This window comes from Danio rerio, chromosome 24 (assembly GCF_049306965.1).
Source record: "Danio rerio strain Tuebingen ecotype United States chromosome 24, GRCz12tu, whole genome shotgun sequence".
Classification (NCBI taxonomy): Eukaryota; Metazoa; Chordata; class Actinopteri; order Cypriniformes; family Danionidae; genus Danio; species Danio rerio.
In genome coordinates this window covers 1,241,211-1,257,433 of record NC_133199.1, presented here as the reverse complement: position 1 = coordinate 1,257,433, position 16,223 = coordinate 1,241,211, and the positions used below count along the sequence as shown (strand labels likewise).

Genomic DNA, 16,223 nt, shown 5'->3' with positions numbered 1-16,223 from the left:
AGCCATTATGCATCTGTATAGTTCAGAACTACTGACTTAATGACAAAATGAGTATATGAACATATATGTATTTATGTATGTGTATTTCTGCAGACCCAGATGTCCCAGCAGAGCCGATACAGCCAGAAGACAATTTCAATGAAATCAGTGAGTTGCTTTCTCAAATCTGCCACACTCAAATGCTGGAGAAACGATCAATACATCTCCAGATTATTTATTAAAGCAGGATCTTTAATGTTTGGAGAGGGTTTACATTATATTAATGTTTTATCAGATTACACTGGTGGGGGAAAAACACCTACATATTTTCTAAATTAACTGTTTTTATGTAAGTTGAGAATATTATTTAATGTCACCAAATCTGCCTTAATAGACCAAAGACAAAGCGAAAGTAATTTTATCAAATAAAATATATTCAAATAAACTCATGTTTAATGTGATAAGAACTGATACTGATGCTAAAATTCAGATTTTAATCCAAATTTAATGACAGTCTTGAATTATAAAAGTAATAAGTGATCATGCCAATTTTAATAATATCTTAAATAATTAAATGAAATGCCGAAAAGAAAATGAATGAATGACTGATATATATATATATGTTAAAACCTGAACTTAACTTGAAAAACTATATGTAGTATGCGTACATCACCTAGAAATTTCAAGCGTGAACCCAACAGTAACAGTGGTGTCATAGAGAAATGGAAACGGTTTAAAGGTAACAGCTTTTCCTCATGTGTCGTATCTGTTGTTTTGCAGTCTTCATTGGACATCACAGATACATTAACACATTTAAGTATTATTTAAGTAATTAATAATAATTCCTTACATTTATAAAGCGCTTTTCTAGACACTCTAAGCGCTTTACACGATGGGGGATCCTCTCATCCACCACCAGTGTGCAGCATCCACCTGGCCATATTGCACCAGACCGCACACCAGCTGATTGGTGGAGAGGAGACTGAGTGATGAAGCCAATTTTTATATGGGGATGGTTAGAAGGCCATGATGGACAGAGCCCAGTGGGCAAATTTGGCCAGGATGCCAGGGTTAAATCTCTACTCCTTTTCAAAGGACATCCTGGGATTTTTAACGACCACAGAGAGTCGGGACCTCGGTTTAATGTCTCATCTGAAAAACGGCACTCACTAAGCAGGATAGTGTCCCCTTCACTATACTGGGGCATTAGGACCCACACGGACCGCAGGTTGGGCGCCCCCTGTTGGCCTCACTAACACAACTTCCAACAGCAACCCAGCTTTCCATGTGGTCTCCCATCCAGTTACTGACTGGGTGCAGCCCTGTTTAGCTTCAGTGGGCGAGCATGTGAGAGTTGCAGAGAGCGAGCTGCAGGCAATTACAATTTTTTTTAATGGGCCAAGTAAAAATCCTTAATGTAAGTCTTAAGTTCATTTAAAATTGTCTAAAGAAGGTCTCAAATTTGACTTGGTGTTAAAGATATCATATTCTACATAAAGCATACTCTCACATGTGTCGTACCTGTTGTTTTATATCTGTCTGAGGTATAGGGCGTGGCTAACATACCTAGCCACGCCCCTCCTGCTGTCAGATTTGACATCTAACAGAAATGGTGAGCAGGAGGAGTCTGTTAGGGTTTAATAACTCTCCCCAAACCTTTTCCCCCATCTTTCTGAATGAAATGCCTACTTCACTACATCCAATCCGCTCGCAGTGGAAAAAAACAAGCCACGCCCACTGTTTTCCTATTTAATATTCCGTTTCTCTTGGAACTGCATCACAAAACGGTTGCGACTTCCGGTTTATGCGGTCTTTAAATGTAACACACCCTCACATGTGTCGTACCTGCTGTTTTGCAGTGGTGGACATCACCGATTTCCCAGATATCGTGGAGAACCCAGATATCGGCGGAGCTGGAAACATGCTGAAAACCCTGGACCCCATCCTCATTACTATCATCGCCATGAGTGCGCTTGGTGTTTTCCTGGGCGCCATCTGTGGCGTGGTGCTGTACTGCGCCTGCTCTCATAGCGGCATGTCAGACAGGAACTTATCAGCCCTGGAGAACTATAATTTTGAGCTGGTGGACGGCGTCAAGTTAAAGAAGGACAAGCTCAACTCACAGAACTCGTACTCGGAAGCGTGAGGCGCCGACCAATAAGAGGGAATCTCTCCTCAGGGGGGGCGGGGCTACATGGACTGCCGATGCCATCCGATTGGAGGAGGACAAGGCTCTGTGGTTCAGTGAACCAATCGGAGGAGGACTGGGACTGAGCCATGCTTTTCTCAGGAGCTGCAGTGAATAGAACCCACCAGTAGGGGGACACTGTGTACAAAACATTGAAAAAAAAACACACGAATATGTACAGATGATTGAAATTATTATTTTATTGTTTTGTATTATTTTTTGGTTGATCATTTTTACAATCGGATGCTGGTGTTGAGACCAATATATAATAATGTTATAAAGTATTTATCTTTTCTTTCTTTTCTAGGAGGAATTTATTTTTATTTTTAAAAAAAGAGATTGTTTTGCGCTTTAAGGAGATGTGTAAACAAAAACAAACAAAAAAACCCAAATGAACCATATATACGGCCAAGGGAAGGTAATTAGGATCAAAGGGGTGGAATATCATCCAGCCCTGTTGCATTCTGGGTATGGTTCGGTCAGTGCCTTTGGTACATCTTTTTTGGCCTCCTCTGTTGTTTTATGGCGTTCTCAACCCTTTAGTTCTTTAAAACAAAACAAGGCTGAAACTGCAAAACGAATCCCGGGGAAATTCATAGCGCTTTAATGTCGAAATCATGCATATTGTACATACGTTTTAATATATTTTAATGCCCTTTTCAAAGAAACAAGTAAAAGGACAAAAAAGAGAGCTGCAGTATCCCTTTTTTCCTGGGTTGTATGTTGTAAATACAATCGTCTGAGTGTTTCGTGGAGTGAAACGTGTGCTTTTTTTCCGTCCTGTTGGGTTCTTTTTGCTACGCTCCCAAAAGATGCAGCCCTTGTTCAAAACAGAAGTCCATCACAGGATCCGCTGTCTCATATAAAGCTGAGCATCGTCTTACACTGAAATAGACATTGATTATTGTGCGAAGAACATTTCACATCAGATGTTCAATTCCGTTAAAGTGGAGAAACAATATTTTTGGATTATTAAAATGCTCTTCATATGAAGACACAAATAATCCTTAATGTTCTCTCACTCTTTATTTTTAAGAGTGCGTCTCTCACACCCCACGTGAAAAAAAATAATATAGTAATTTATAGTAAATACTGTAGTGTTTTTGAGCAAGGATCCAATAGTAAAGCGTATTATACTATACACTCACCGGCCACTTTATTAGGTACACCTGTCCAACTGCTTGTTAATGCAATTTCTAATCAGCCAATCACATGGCAGCAACTCAGTGCATTTAGGCAGGGTCAAGACGATGTGCTGCAGTTCAAAGCAAGCATCAGAATGAGGAAGAAAGGGGATTTAAGTGACGTGGCATGGTTATTGCTGCCAGACAGGCTGCTGTGAGTATTTCAGAAACTGCTGCTCTACTGGGATTTTCATGCACAACCATCTCTAGGGTTTACAATGGTCTGAAAAAGAGGAAATTTACTCAAATGGCCTCCACAGTCACCAGAGCTCAATCCAATTGAGCACCATTGTGATGTGGAGGAAAGGGAGTGTATATCTCTGAGGAATATTCCCAGTAACTTCTTGAATCTATGCCACAAAGGATTAAGGCAAATCTGAAGGTGTCCAACCCGGTACGAGTAAGGTGTACCTAATAAAGTGGCCGGTGAGTGTATATATTATAGTATTTGATAATGAATGCTGAATTACCGAAACAGATTGAATCAAGTACACAAAATAGTCAAGTGCTGTGTCCCAAATGGCACACTATGCACTTACACACTCAACAGCAAAGTATATGTATGTGGGGTCGTCCCAAGTAGACCACTACTGTTTTTTACTAAGCGGAAATTCAAACTGTTTCCCAGATGACGTTTGACGGTTTAATTAACAAAACAAATTAGCAAACTAACAATTAATACCTGTCATGAGTATAACCGCATTCACCATCGGGAGGCGCTTTAATCACTCTCGTAGGAGAATACGGCTTTCACAATCCAAAATAAAGTAATCCAACATCAGTGCTCTTCCGCTGGGTGAGCAATCCAGCAGCCGTTGAGTGTGTGAAGTGTCCAATAAGTGCATTATCCTGGTATTTAAACATTGAAGAAGCGCATCATCCGGGTTTTGCACCTATTCCTTTAAGAGTGTTCAGTGTGAACGCACTACGTACACTATTTACACTACGAAATGTTGTAGAGTAGTGCATAAGCATGCGATTTGGGACGCACCTATTATGTTTTTGTTAATATATAGTTACATTTTAAGTTAGTTATACAAATTCTGGCAGCACTGTGGCTCAGTGGTTACCACGGTCACCTCACAGCTAAAACGTCACTGGTTCGAGTCAGTTGGTGTTTCTGTGTGGAGTTTGCATGTTCTCCCCATGTTGGCGTGGGTTTCCTCATGCGCTATGGGGGAATTGATTGACTAAATTAGCCGTAGTTTATGAGTGTGTGTGTGTAAATGAGAGTGTATGGGTGTTTCCCAGTGTTGGGTTGCAGCTGGAAGGGCATCCACTGCCTAAAAAACATGATGGAATAGTTGGCGGTTCATTCCACTGTGGTGACCTCTAATAAATAAGGGACTAAGCTGAAGAAAAAAGGAGTAACTAGTATGAATTACTACAGTATTTTTGTCATGTGGGGATTCAGAATGTCTATCCAGCATACCAAAAAAACACACACCGTGGTAAAATGATCATCATTGCCTTGCTTTGATTTGCCTACAGTTGGAGCTCATTATCATTATTATTAATGTGGTCTGGATTAAAGCTGTCGGCGGCTTTAAGAGTGGTGCTATTATTACAGTCATATCTGCAGAAATGTTTGTGGAGTCTGTCATTGGCCTTGTGTCTCTACCAAAGGACTGTTGCCTCAAACTGCAGGGTCCAATCACAACAACAACAACCAGCCCCAAAAAAGAAGACATCCTCACCTTCGCTCATCATCATCATCATCACTTCTGGACTGACCTACACGTGTAGTTTAACCAATAACAGGGCTTCACTGCTGACAATACTAACGTTTTCTACAGGTTTCTTGGTATGTTCATGTACTGTGTTGTATACTGTGGCGAACACTTTTATTTCTTGCGTTTCTTTGGACGACATGAATCCGAGTGTCGATGCTACATGTGTGCGTCTGAAGCTGGCGAGAAAGCATATACTGTAGCATTAACTGAAAGAAACGATGTTGCACTGATCAATATATTTGATGATGAAGTTTATGTGTTTATAGCGTTCATTTGTATAAAAAAGACAACTGAAATAAAATCAAAAAGACGGCGTTCATTTTTACTTTCTAATATAGTTTCAGAATGTGCAATGCCGTTCTGAAACGGTCGATTTATCGAGATGTTTTCATTATTGAAAAAGCTATACAGATTTCCTATAGTAAATACTCCTATTTACCTGGCCCTGGTTCTCCTTTTGTTTTTGTACTGTCGTTTGTTTGTGCTGATTTGATTTAGTTTGTTTGTTTTTTTTACGATCAGACGCGGACGCAAAGATTACTTTTATTTTCAATACTGCCTCTGTAATTTGCTGTTGTAGGAAGGAAGGAAAAAAATGAATAAAGACAGCAAGGCCTTAAAATGGATATCAATGTTTTGTATTTGAAGCTCTGCATCACAGAATCAAATCTCCCACATCAAAACAGGCCGACAACATTCAGATTCAGCTCTAATCAATGCTTTCTGAAACTAGTTTTCTTTCTTTTACTAATATTGATTGGCTGCGTCCGAAACCGCCTACTACTGAGTAGGTACTGCATTTGAATTTAAACGTACTACTCGGCCGTTAGAAAAGTGCGTTCTATACAGTATGAACGTGAAAAGTATGAATGGAATTCGGACGTACTACATCCGCCATTTTGTCATGGTCACGTGACCTGCCTGCGTCAATTACGTCGCTTTACTCCCATTCATGAATTCGCTCGCGGGGCATCATGGGATAGCGCAGCGTGCATGGGATGCGCACTCTAGATTCTCGCCGGAAGTAGTAAGTCATCCGGGTACTTCTCGCATACTGTTTTTCAAATTCTATGAATTCGGACAAACTACTCGACTCGCATACTGATTTTAGCGTACTATATAGTATGGAAGTATGCGGTTTCGGACGCAGCCTTAGTTTTATTCAGTGCTCATACTCAAGTAAAAGTGCCATTACTTTCCTAAAAATGTAGTACGAGTAGAGTAAAAGTGCCTGTTGTCAATATTACTCAAAGTAGCCCTTTCAAAAGTACTCAAAAATAGTGAGTAGTGAGTATTGTGCTGTGAAAAGCTGATGCGTTTACATCTAATTTGTGCATGTGTGTGTAAACGTAACATTCTGTAGTGCATTTAGGTATTGTCCACCAGACACACAACATCATCAGACGTTAATATTAGGTTAGAGTTCAAGCCAGGATAATCACATAAAAATAAAGTTCAAGTTCTAGCCAGCGTCTAAGGACAACATTATTATGATGTCCAATAATGATGTGAAACGACGTTGATATTTGGTTGATTTTAGGTTGTCCAACAACATGCCAATATTTTATATCCAACATCATATCGATGCACATACTGACATTTATTCCTCGGGTATGACAACCAACATCTGATAGACGTCATATTGGTAACGTCCACGCAACGTCAAGCTGTAACATCATCAGATGTTGATTTTACGTTGGACACTAACGTTAACCCGGTTTTCTTTTCCAAACAAAAAGCAACAGCCTCACAACGTTGAAGTTTAGCGTCAATCTGACGTCATGTTGATGTCTTGTGTCTGCTGGGTGTTTAAGGCCATTTTGGTCATCATACAGTAAACATCCGTCATCTTCTCATTAGTTACATGCATCTAAACAGTCTCTGGGTCAACACGTGTGAAGATCTTCTTGGACACTTTTAATGCTTCCAAACAGTTTTACGAGCACTTGAGTATGTCATTAGTTATCTTACAACCCTGGTTTTATTAATGTAATAGTCTGCATGAAACCCCTGTTTAGTTTGCTAGTGCACATTGTATGTCTTAAAGTGAACAGTTAATCCGAGCAAATTAATCCTTGTTTTGGTCATCTTTATTCAATATTTAATCTGCTTCAGCTCTGAGGAATAGCAGTTTTTCTCTGATGATGTCAGTTTGACAAATTAGTATAAATATGCATAGCCACGCCCCTCCTACTGTTAGTTTGGGTTGTTGCTAAATCAGATACGGATGCGGCCGGAAGTTGACGAGAATTATTTATTAAATTTCCCCATAATTGTAATTGTTAACGTCTACCGTAGGGCTTAAATTGTGCTGGAACACGCCGGATCTGGCACCTCATTTTACCGATCCCCCTCCTTAACCGCCCTCCTCCTTCTTCCGCTGTTCACTTTCAATTTCTTTTGCGACTCCCCAACACTCTTCACTTTCATGCACAACACTTTTCGTCCATTTTCATGCGTGACACCTCTACATCCTTAGGTAACATGCTGGATCAGTTACCCCGATCTGTTCCGGGACTTCAAATTCACAAATTAAGCACTCGTCTACCCCAACCCGTCAAAGTAATGTAAAAACAGTTGCTGTACCGAGTATTATTTATGTTATTTATTTAAATTTCCCAATAATTGTATTTTTTTTAATGTCTACCCCTACCCCATCCGTCACAGTAATGTAAAAACAATAGTATTATTTGTGTTATTTATTAAATGACCCAATAACTTTAATTTATTTACGTCTACCCCAACCGTCACAGTCATGTAAAAATATTAATTATTGTTATACAGTGTCACAAAAATCACGCTATACTGATGTGTGTATCCGCAGCTGTATCTCATCTAGACTTTACCGTTAGTTTGCTGCGAGTAAAAGATCAGAGGCGGGGTGCAAAAAATAAAACCACGCCCCCTACTCAATATTCATAACTCAATAAAACTACCTGGATTATGCAGACTTTTTACACAGAAAGCGATTAAGGTTGTGTGCACACTACAAATTCAGTTAAAAACTGAACACTTTTCAAGTATTTTGCCTGTTTGATGACCAACAACATCCTGTTTGTCAGTGAAATGTGTAATTGTAAACAACCGAAAATAAAAGCTTTTGAAAACGATTACGTCACGCGCGCGCGCGCACGCACACAGGCAAACAAACACACAATGGCGGAGCATATGGAAGTGTCGACGCTCAAGTGTTTCCTACCTGATCTCCAGGGAAGAATAGGACATTACTTTTAATACAGACCCACCACCGAAGTGCTTAATAAGATACAATAGGTGGCGATAGTACTCCAAAACAGTACTGAACGGCCAGTAAACAAAAGAGAAGAAGAAGAACACCAACGGTGGAGTAACATGCTAGTGTTGTTGTTGCTCGAGTGTTTGCTAATGTTTATTAGCGAAATCTGTATTACTTCACATCACAACCAACAGTGGATGCTCATCTCACACCAACAGCAAATTGAAGATAGACATCAGCGCCAAACCGCCGACGACACGTCTTCAGTTTCCTACAGGTAACGTTACTGTTTACTGTCAATGCACAGCGCCGAGTACTGGCCTGGCATACTTAATACTGGGGTAAAGTTAGCTTTATATTTGCACATTCAGAATTTCTCCTTCACAATATAATTCCAGAAAAGTATTGTTTGTGAATTAACCAATCGCTGACAAGTTACAACATTGTTTACAGTCATTTAAATGGTGCTAATGTTGTTTTGGAGTCATATTAACATGCCATTTCAGACCCAATATTCAAAATAGTGTGGTAAACAACATGGAGATCATGTCACTGTTCATAAATGAACCAATGTGCGAATATAAAGCCAACTTGTTTAAACTTTAATAGACTTATACGCTCTAAAACTGTGTGTACATTTATGTAAATGTGAAACTTGTTATTTTTATTTGTTTCTGTAATAGGATAAAGATAACATCATTTACAACAACACTGTGGTATTTATTTTGATATGAATGTAGCTAAAGTAGATAAACACTAACTTATAAAACCTTAATACATAAATACAACGAGAAAAAAAAGATTAATAGATGAATGAACAAACATAAATAAGTAATTAAAGAGAAGCGAAAGAAAAAAAACAGTCAAACAAATGAGTATCTGAGAAACATATAAGTAAATCAATAAAATGGTACAAAAAGGGATGTGATATAAATATAATCTCCTTACAATTATTAGTATAACACAGTTGTTTTAGCAGCTTTCTTCATATTTTGGCAGATAGATGCATAAAAGAGTTCAAATCACTTCAAAATATCCTAATATTTGGTATACAATCAATAACTTTACATTTATGAATGAGAAAAAGGCAGCAAAGAGTTAATAATGTCAACACATCATCCATTTGAGACGGATGGCCAAATAAAAAATGTCATACGCTGAAAAAAAACAAGCCAGGGGACACTGTCCAGAAATCTTTTACAAAATTGCTGTCTAAAAATAAACAAAAGTGTTTCAAAATTAGAGTTACAGAATGTACACTGTGAACAATTGTTTATGTTGAATTAAAGTGTAAAGAATTACAGGGATATATTGTGTAAACGTAGCATAATTCCGCATTCAGGACAGCAGAGGGCGCTGTTCAGTTGGCGCTTACTAATGTGGCATTTCACATACATTTCAACAGAAATGACTATAGTTAAATAAGAGAATACAAGTTAAATGTGTTTAAAGTGGTGTAAAACTTTTCAATTACAGTTTTGGTGTTCATTTAATTTTAGGAATGTTGTAACTGGCTTTTTGTGTGTTTTGCTATATGTAAAGTGTGACTATTGTCATATAATATGTACACTGAATCTCTTGTTATCATTATCATTCTCTTCTCATCATTTATTCCAGATGATCTGCTTGATTATTGGGCCATTAGTACACTTAATGCTGTTCATAAGCTTGTAACACGCATCAGTGACCACAAGAGGGCAGTGCTGTCTATACAATAACAATTACATCTTGTGTGTATGCAGTCTTAATTAATAGCTCTTCTGTATATTATTTTCCCCAATTTCAGTATAAGGTAGAGAGATTTCTTATCATAATAGTTTTAGTAACTCTTTTTTAATAACTGATTTCTTTTTTCTTTGTCATGATGACAGCACATAATATTAGACTAGATATTCTTCAAGACACTAGTATTCAGCTTAAAGTGACATTTAAAGTCTTCACTAGGGTAATTAGGGTAAAGTTAGGGTAATTAGGCAAGTCATTGTATAACAGTGGCTTGTTCTGTAGACAATTCAAAACAAATATTGCTGAAGGGGGCCTAAAGTGGTTATAAAAAAATGTAAAACTTATTTTAGGAAAAATAAAACAAATTAGATATTCTCCAGAAAAAAAACAATATTATAGGAAATACAGTGAAAAAAAATCCTGAATTTGTTCAACACTATTTTAGGAAATTAAAAAAAAAATTCACAGGAGGGCAAATAATTCTGACTTCAACTGTATACTGTATATATAAATAAATAGCCATGAGTCCAAAAACAAAATTCCATTATTTTGCTTTTTTTTTTAAGTTGCTCGGTTTCCAGTGTAAAATGTGTGAGTATTGAGAGAGGATCTGGTTGTGAAAGCTGCATCGCCTCTTTTGGGCGTCTCTTTCTCGTGTGCTTGCGTAATCATAGCAACCCAGACATTCTGCGTCTGTTTTCTGCACATAATTCAGGATATTTTCCCCTCATTCTTCTCTGTAATGCATCCACCCAATACTCTCACTATACTTAAATATCCTTCTCAGAATCTACTACTGTGTCACTTCTCTCTTTTTGACTCTTCGCTTCTCTTTTTCTTGTCTTTGCAATATACATTTCATTTAAAGGTATTTATTTTCCCACATGAAAAATCTAGAGTCATTTATAGCTAATAATACTGTAGTGTTTTAAACCGTACCATAGTAAAGTACTTTGTAGTGGTGATTATAACGTCGCTGTGGTATTAAAACAACTACAGTAATTGATCTGTTGTGATGATTCTACAGTTGCTATGGAAACACTGCGACCAAAGTAATTGATCTGTTGTGGTGATTCTACAGTTGCTTTGGTAACACAACGACTATAGTAAATAATCTGTTGTGATGATTCTGCAGTTGCTATGGAAACACTGCGACTATAGTAATTGATTCTACAGTTGCTATTGTAACACAACGACTATAGTAAATAATCTGTTGTGGTGATTCTACAGTTGCTATGGAAACACTGCGACTATAGTAATTGATTCTACAGTTGCTATTGTAACACAACGACTATAGTAAATAATCTGTTGTGGTGAATCTACAGTTTCTATGGAAACACTGCAACTATAGTAATTGATCTGTTGTGGTGATTTTGCAGTTGCTATGGTAACAACGACTATAGTAAATGATCTGTCATGATGATTCTGCAGTTGCTATGGAAACACTGGGACTATAGTAATTGATTCTACAGTTGCTATTGTAACACAACGACTATAGTAAATAATCTGTTGTGGTGATTCTACAGTTTCTATGGAAACACTGCAACTATAGTAATTGATATGTTGTGGTGATACTACAGTTGCTATGGTAACACAACAACTATAGTAATTTATCTGTTGTGATGATTCTAGAGTTGCTATGGAAACCACAACTGTAGTAATATAAACAAATGAGCCGATACTGTAGTTTATACAGCTAAAGGGTATATTATACTACAATATGCCACAGTTTACTGTAGTAAAATTAAAGTATACTGCATTATTTATTACAGTTAATCAGTACACTGTAGGTAATGCTGGAAAAGTCATTAGTAAAGTGTTAACACTATAATATATACAGTAATGGTCTAGTTCACTTTACTGTAGGATGGTTCAAAAACACTAAAATATTTACTACAGTTTACTATAGTATTTTTTTCATTTGGTTTTTGTATTGCTTATCTATATTTAAAGAAGCAATGTCTTATTTTTTACTTCATAACACACATTGTGGATCTGCTTTTTAAAGAAATGTACATGTCAAAACTGTAGCACTAATATATTAATGATCAGTAATAATAGGAATTTCTACATCAGTCACCGTTATTTTTACTTAAATGTCAGGATTAAATATGCATAATAAACATATTAGCACAGCTTATACGTGTTGGATTAACATTTAGTTTTATTAATAATTTTAATTATATTTTTATTTTCTGATTAGCTTTTTTCCCTTTATGTTTTTTAATGTGTTTTATGGGATTAATTTATTTGAGTTGTTTTAATATATCAACTCAAACTGAATTAAAATGAAATAATTTCTTATCCAACTAGCTAACAAAATAAATGAGGATTTATTTCAGTTCATGTTTACTTGATTTCAGTTAACACGGATGAAGGTTTTAGTTAACTCATAAAACCCCTGCGGTCGCCCTCAGGTGCTCTAGATGTGATTTCTTGAATCTACCGTGCTTTAAAGTACTCCTTTAAGTGTAAAGGGTGTCTTTGTTTGTTTCTCAGGAGTGTGTTGTAGATCACACAATCGCTGCTTGTTTCTGCAGCTCATGAAAGTGGGCTTGACGAGAGCCTGAGCTGCAAAAAACAACAACTAAAGTTATAAATGTCAACTATTGTGCTCATTGATAAGGTTTATTAGGAGGTTAGAGGCAATGCATTATTAAGCCAAAAGAGGCATTGCATTATTAAGGTTTATTAATTATTAAGAGTAATAGCAATTTATTATAATTTAATAATGACCAAAAATTGACCCCAAAGTTATGCACATCACTTGTCAGTGTAATCATTTTACATATTGTTTTAGTGTAATAGTTTTAGTGTTGGAATTAAATAAGTTTTGAACAAGTCTTGTGACATTTTTATGACATTATTATTGACGAATTATGCTCAGATTGTTTATGTTTATATATTAAGGGTACTTTTGGGGAATTTTTATTAGATTTTTTAATTTTATTGTATTATTTTTTATGTGATTATCCAATAAAATGCGTACATTTCCTAAATACTCTGTATAATAATAACAAAAATAATAATAATATTATACAAACCACCAACACAAACAACTATTGTGTACATTATTAAGCTTTTAGTGCACTATTAGCAATTTCTATATTAATAATAGCTAAAATAAATAATATTAATTAAAGTTATATTACGATTATGACACTTTCTTTAATGTAATCTTTTTGAAAATTAAATAAGTCATTGATGAATCATGCTCAAATAGTTTATTTGTGGGTGCGATTGGTGAATTTTTATTTAATTTTCTATTTTATTGTATTATTATACATGTGTTTTGCCAATAAAATGCTCACATTGCGTAAATATGTATCAAAATAACAAATATTTATAAACAAAGTATATATGATAAACAAAATACCAACATAAAACTCCAATTAAATGTATATTTAAATTTTAATAAGTTATTATATTACATTAAGCAAGCTTAAAACAGTCATTGTATGTCATTTAAAAAGGAAGTGTTATTTTAATTAATTAAATTAACATACAAAAATGTCATCATGACTTATTAGTATTTTTGTACTGTTTTTTTCCCCTAAACTTCTTTGAGTGGACATTTATTGTTCTATATCAACTGACTCAATGTTGTTTTTGCAGAATATATGTGACATTGCTATGTTTCCATGTCAGATATTTTGGTTTATGTATCTATCCTTAATTTAGGGCACAGTATTTCTTTCTATCATAGTAATTAGCGTGATTCTCCTGAGCAGTTCGTGTCGTCAAAAGACATTATGATGACGTGTGCGGTGTTTTCTGTAGGGGCGGGGTCTGCGCGCTGACGTCACTACTCCACCAGCGCAGTGTTGAGCGTCCAGCCGCTCTTCACTAATGCGAACAAACACACGATAATATAACCTGGAATACTTAATTTCACACCGACGGGCGCAGGATGGGTTTCTCCGTCTGATTAGTCCAGTCTGAAGGATTTAAAAGAAGATTTTAGAGGGTTAAAGGAAAACTGAAGGATACACGTTGACAAAGACCCGATGAGGCTTCGAAAGTGAAGAGAGAAAACTAGTAATTAAAGCCAAAAAGGTAAAGTTGCCGCGAAAATACTGTTCCTCGAATGAAAGATGGCTGTGTTTTCGGTGTGTTTCTCGTTTGTTTTTTGTTTGTAATAACGTTGGAGTGTGTGAAAGACAGATGTGAGTGACATAAAGGCAGAAATCTGAGGTAAAGTTGCTTGTGTGGCTCGAGTAACGGTCCGGCTCGCGGATATTTTGGGTGGTTTATAAAAAGAGGTTGTTCTTCGGTTTGGTTAGCCCTAAAGCCTCTCACTGTCACCTCATTGCTAGTTTACGTCTTTTTAAGGATTTCTAGCACAAAACAGAGTAAATCAATGCTTTTATTGTGACTTTTTTTCGGGTGTTTTGTTTTCTACATTCCATCTGTTTTCTACATCAATATACAGTAAATCTACACTTGTTGCTAGGTAGAATAGCCGTCCTGTTATTTGACGTTTGAGTTAATTTAACATACACATTCAAAATAATGACTTGTTCAAACTATGTATTTAAAACGAGTTGAAAAAATACAATATTAATCGTTTTTGTGGGACTACTTAATTGTTTTATGTTCACATAAATTATTGATCCAGTTTACTTAATTGATTTGTGTTGGGAGTATTTTAACAGTGCAGAAAGCATATTAAATGCGAAATAAATGTCTTTAAACAATTTTAAAAAAAAGTCTTTCAAGATGAAATGTCAAAATGTGGGTCAAATAATGTTCTGCCATCTTTCATATAAGATATATCGGTAACTCTATAAAGTATTCACACTAATTACTGCTTATTAACCTGTCTATTATTAAGATGTGAACTATTTATTAGCACTTATAAAGTATGATCTTATTCAGAGATGCCCAAAGTAGGCCCATTGTAACCTTTGATTTGGCCCACCATCCCATCCGAGAGAGTGGTGAGAGTGAGGCGAATGCCTTTAAAGGAAATTGTCATTACTAATTTGACGTAACATTGTTTGTTTTATTCCTGAGATACAAAAAAAAGCATGTTTCAATTAAATGTTGTAAATCAATCAGATTTGTTAAAATGTAAATGATGTCAGTCAATGGATAGAGAATGCAGTAGACATTGGTGAGCAAATTAAGACAAAAACTCGTGTATCTGCATTCTGTTATAAATGAGATTGTTTCTGTTTTTACTGAATAGGTTTGTTATAAAATGTAAAAAAATTATGTATTAGTTAATATAAAGCAATGTTTTCTAGTTATTTTTAATAATATTAAATAAATTAGGAAATTACCCGTGGTAGCTATATTTACCTTCAGCCCACTAGCTTCAGTCAAGTTTGGTTTTTGGCCCTTCAGAAGAAAAGGTTTGGGCACCCCTGATCTTATTGTACATTCCTGAAACCCAAACATACCTAAACCCAACGAATACCTTACTATTAAGAAGATAGTACATCCAGTTAAAAGTTTGATAATATTGTGAATTGTACATTAAATAATAAATTTACTAACCAGTATATTTATATCAAACTTACTTTTTCTAACCTGCACTTTCTAAAATAAATATATATATATATATGAGGATGTGACTTTGCCAAATCCTGCAGGCTGTGATATTTAAATAGAGTGTTGTTGTATTAAATTAAATCATTATTATCATTATTTTTATGTTTTTTTGCTCATATAATCTAATGCATTGGGGAAAACATTAATATTATATTTAAATTGACATTAAAATGTAGCATTTATTTCAGGCTTTTCATATTTCATGTTATTTAATCATCAAAATTACTTATAAAAGTATGTTACTACTATTTTGCATGTTGATTCTAACCAGGAGCTGTCATGGTTCATTTAGTTTGTTTTTAATTGTGTATTATTTACCTTAGTATGTGTTTTTCTGTCATTTCAAAATGCCACTTTGTGCTAGTCTTTCAGTCAGTGTGTCAGTGGGACAAGTACAGTTGGGTGTGTGTGTGTGTGTGTGTGTGTGTGTGTGTGTGTGTGTGTGTGTGTGTGTGTGTGTGTGTGTGTGTGTGTGTGTGTGTGTGTCTGTGTGTGTGTGTGTGTGTGTGTGTGTGTGTGTGTGTGTGTGTGTCTGTGTGTGTCTGTGTGTGTGTGTGTGTGTGTGTGTGTGTGTCTGTGTGTGTGTCTGTGTGTGTGTCTGTGTCTGTGTGTGTGTGTGTGTG

At 36.0% G+C, this 16,223-nt stretch overlaps 2 protein-coding genes across 28 annotated transcripts in view; both read left to right on the top strand.

Annotated features, from left to right (window-relative positions):
- nrp1a (neuropilin 1a) overlaps positions 1-5,710 on the top strand; it is a 453,654-nt gene extending 447,944 nt beyond the window's left edge. For 22 of the 24 annotated variants that reach the window (XM_073940109.1, XM_073940107.1, XM_073940105.1 and 19 more), the window contains 2 exons: positions 94-147; positions 1,839-5,710. In XM_073940109.1, the coding sequence (XP_073796210.1) occupies positions 94-147; positions 1,839-2,125 (341 nt within the window). In that variant the 3' untranslated portion in view covers positions 2,126-5,710. 24 annotated transcript variants of the gene reach the window in all.
- Positions 5,711-8,405: 2,695 nt separating this feature from the next.
- Positions 8,406-16,223, top strand: part of itgb1a (integrin, beta 1a) — a 46,923-nt gene continuing 39,105 nt past the window's right edge. For 2 of the 4 annotated variants that reach the window (XM_068217076.1, XM_017353835.3), the window contains exon 1: positions 8,406-8,596. The gene's annotated coding sequence lies outside the window, so the exon portion shown is untranslated. Of the gene's footprint in view, positions 8,597-13,848; positions 14,101-16,223 lie in introns of those variants that run through there. The other 2 variants (XM_005170612.5, XM_017353834.3) reach the window with 1 other exon arrangement.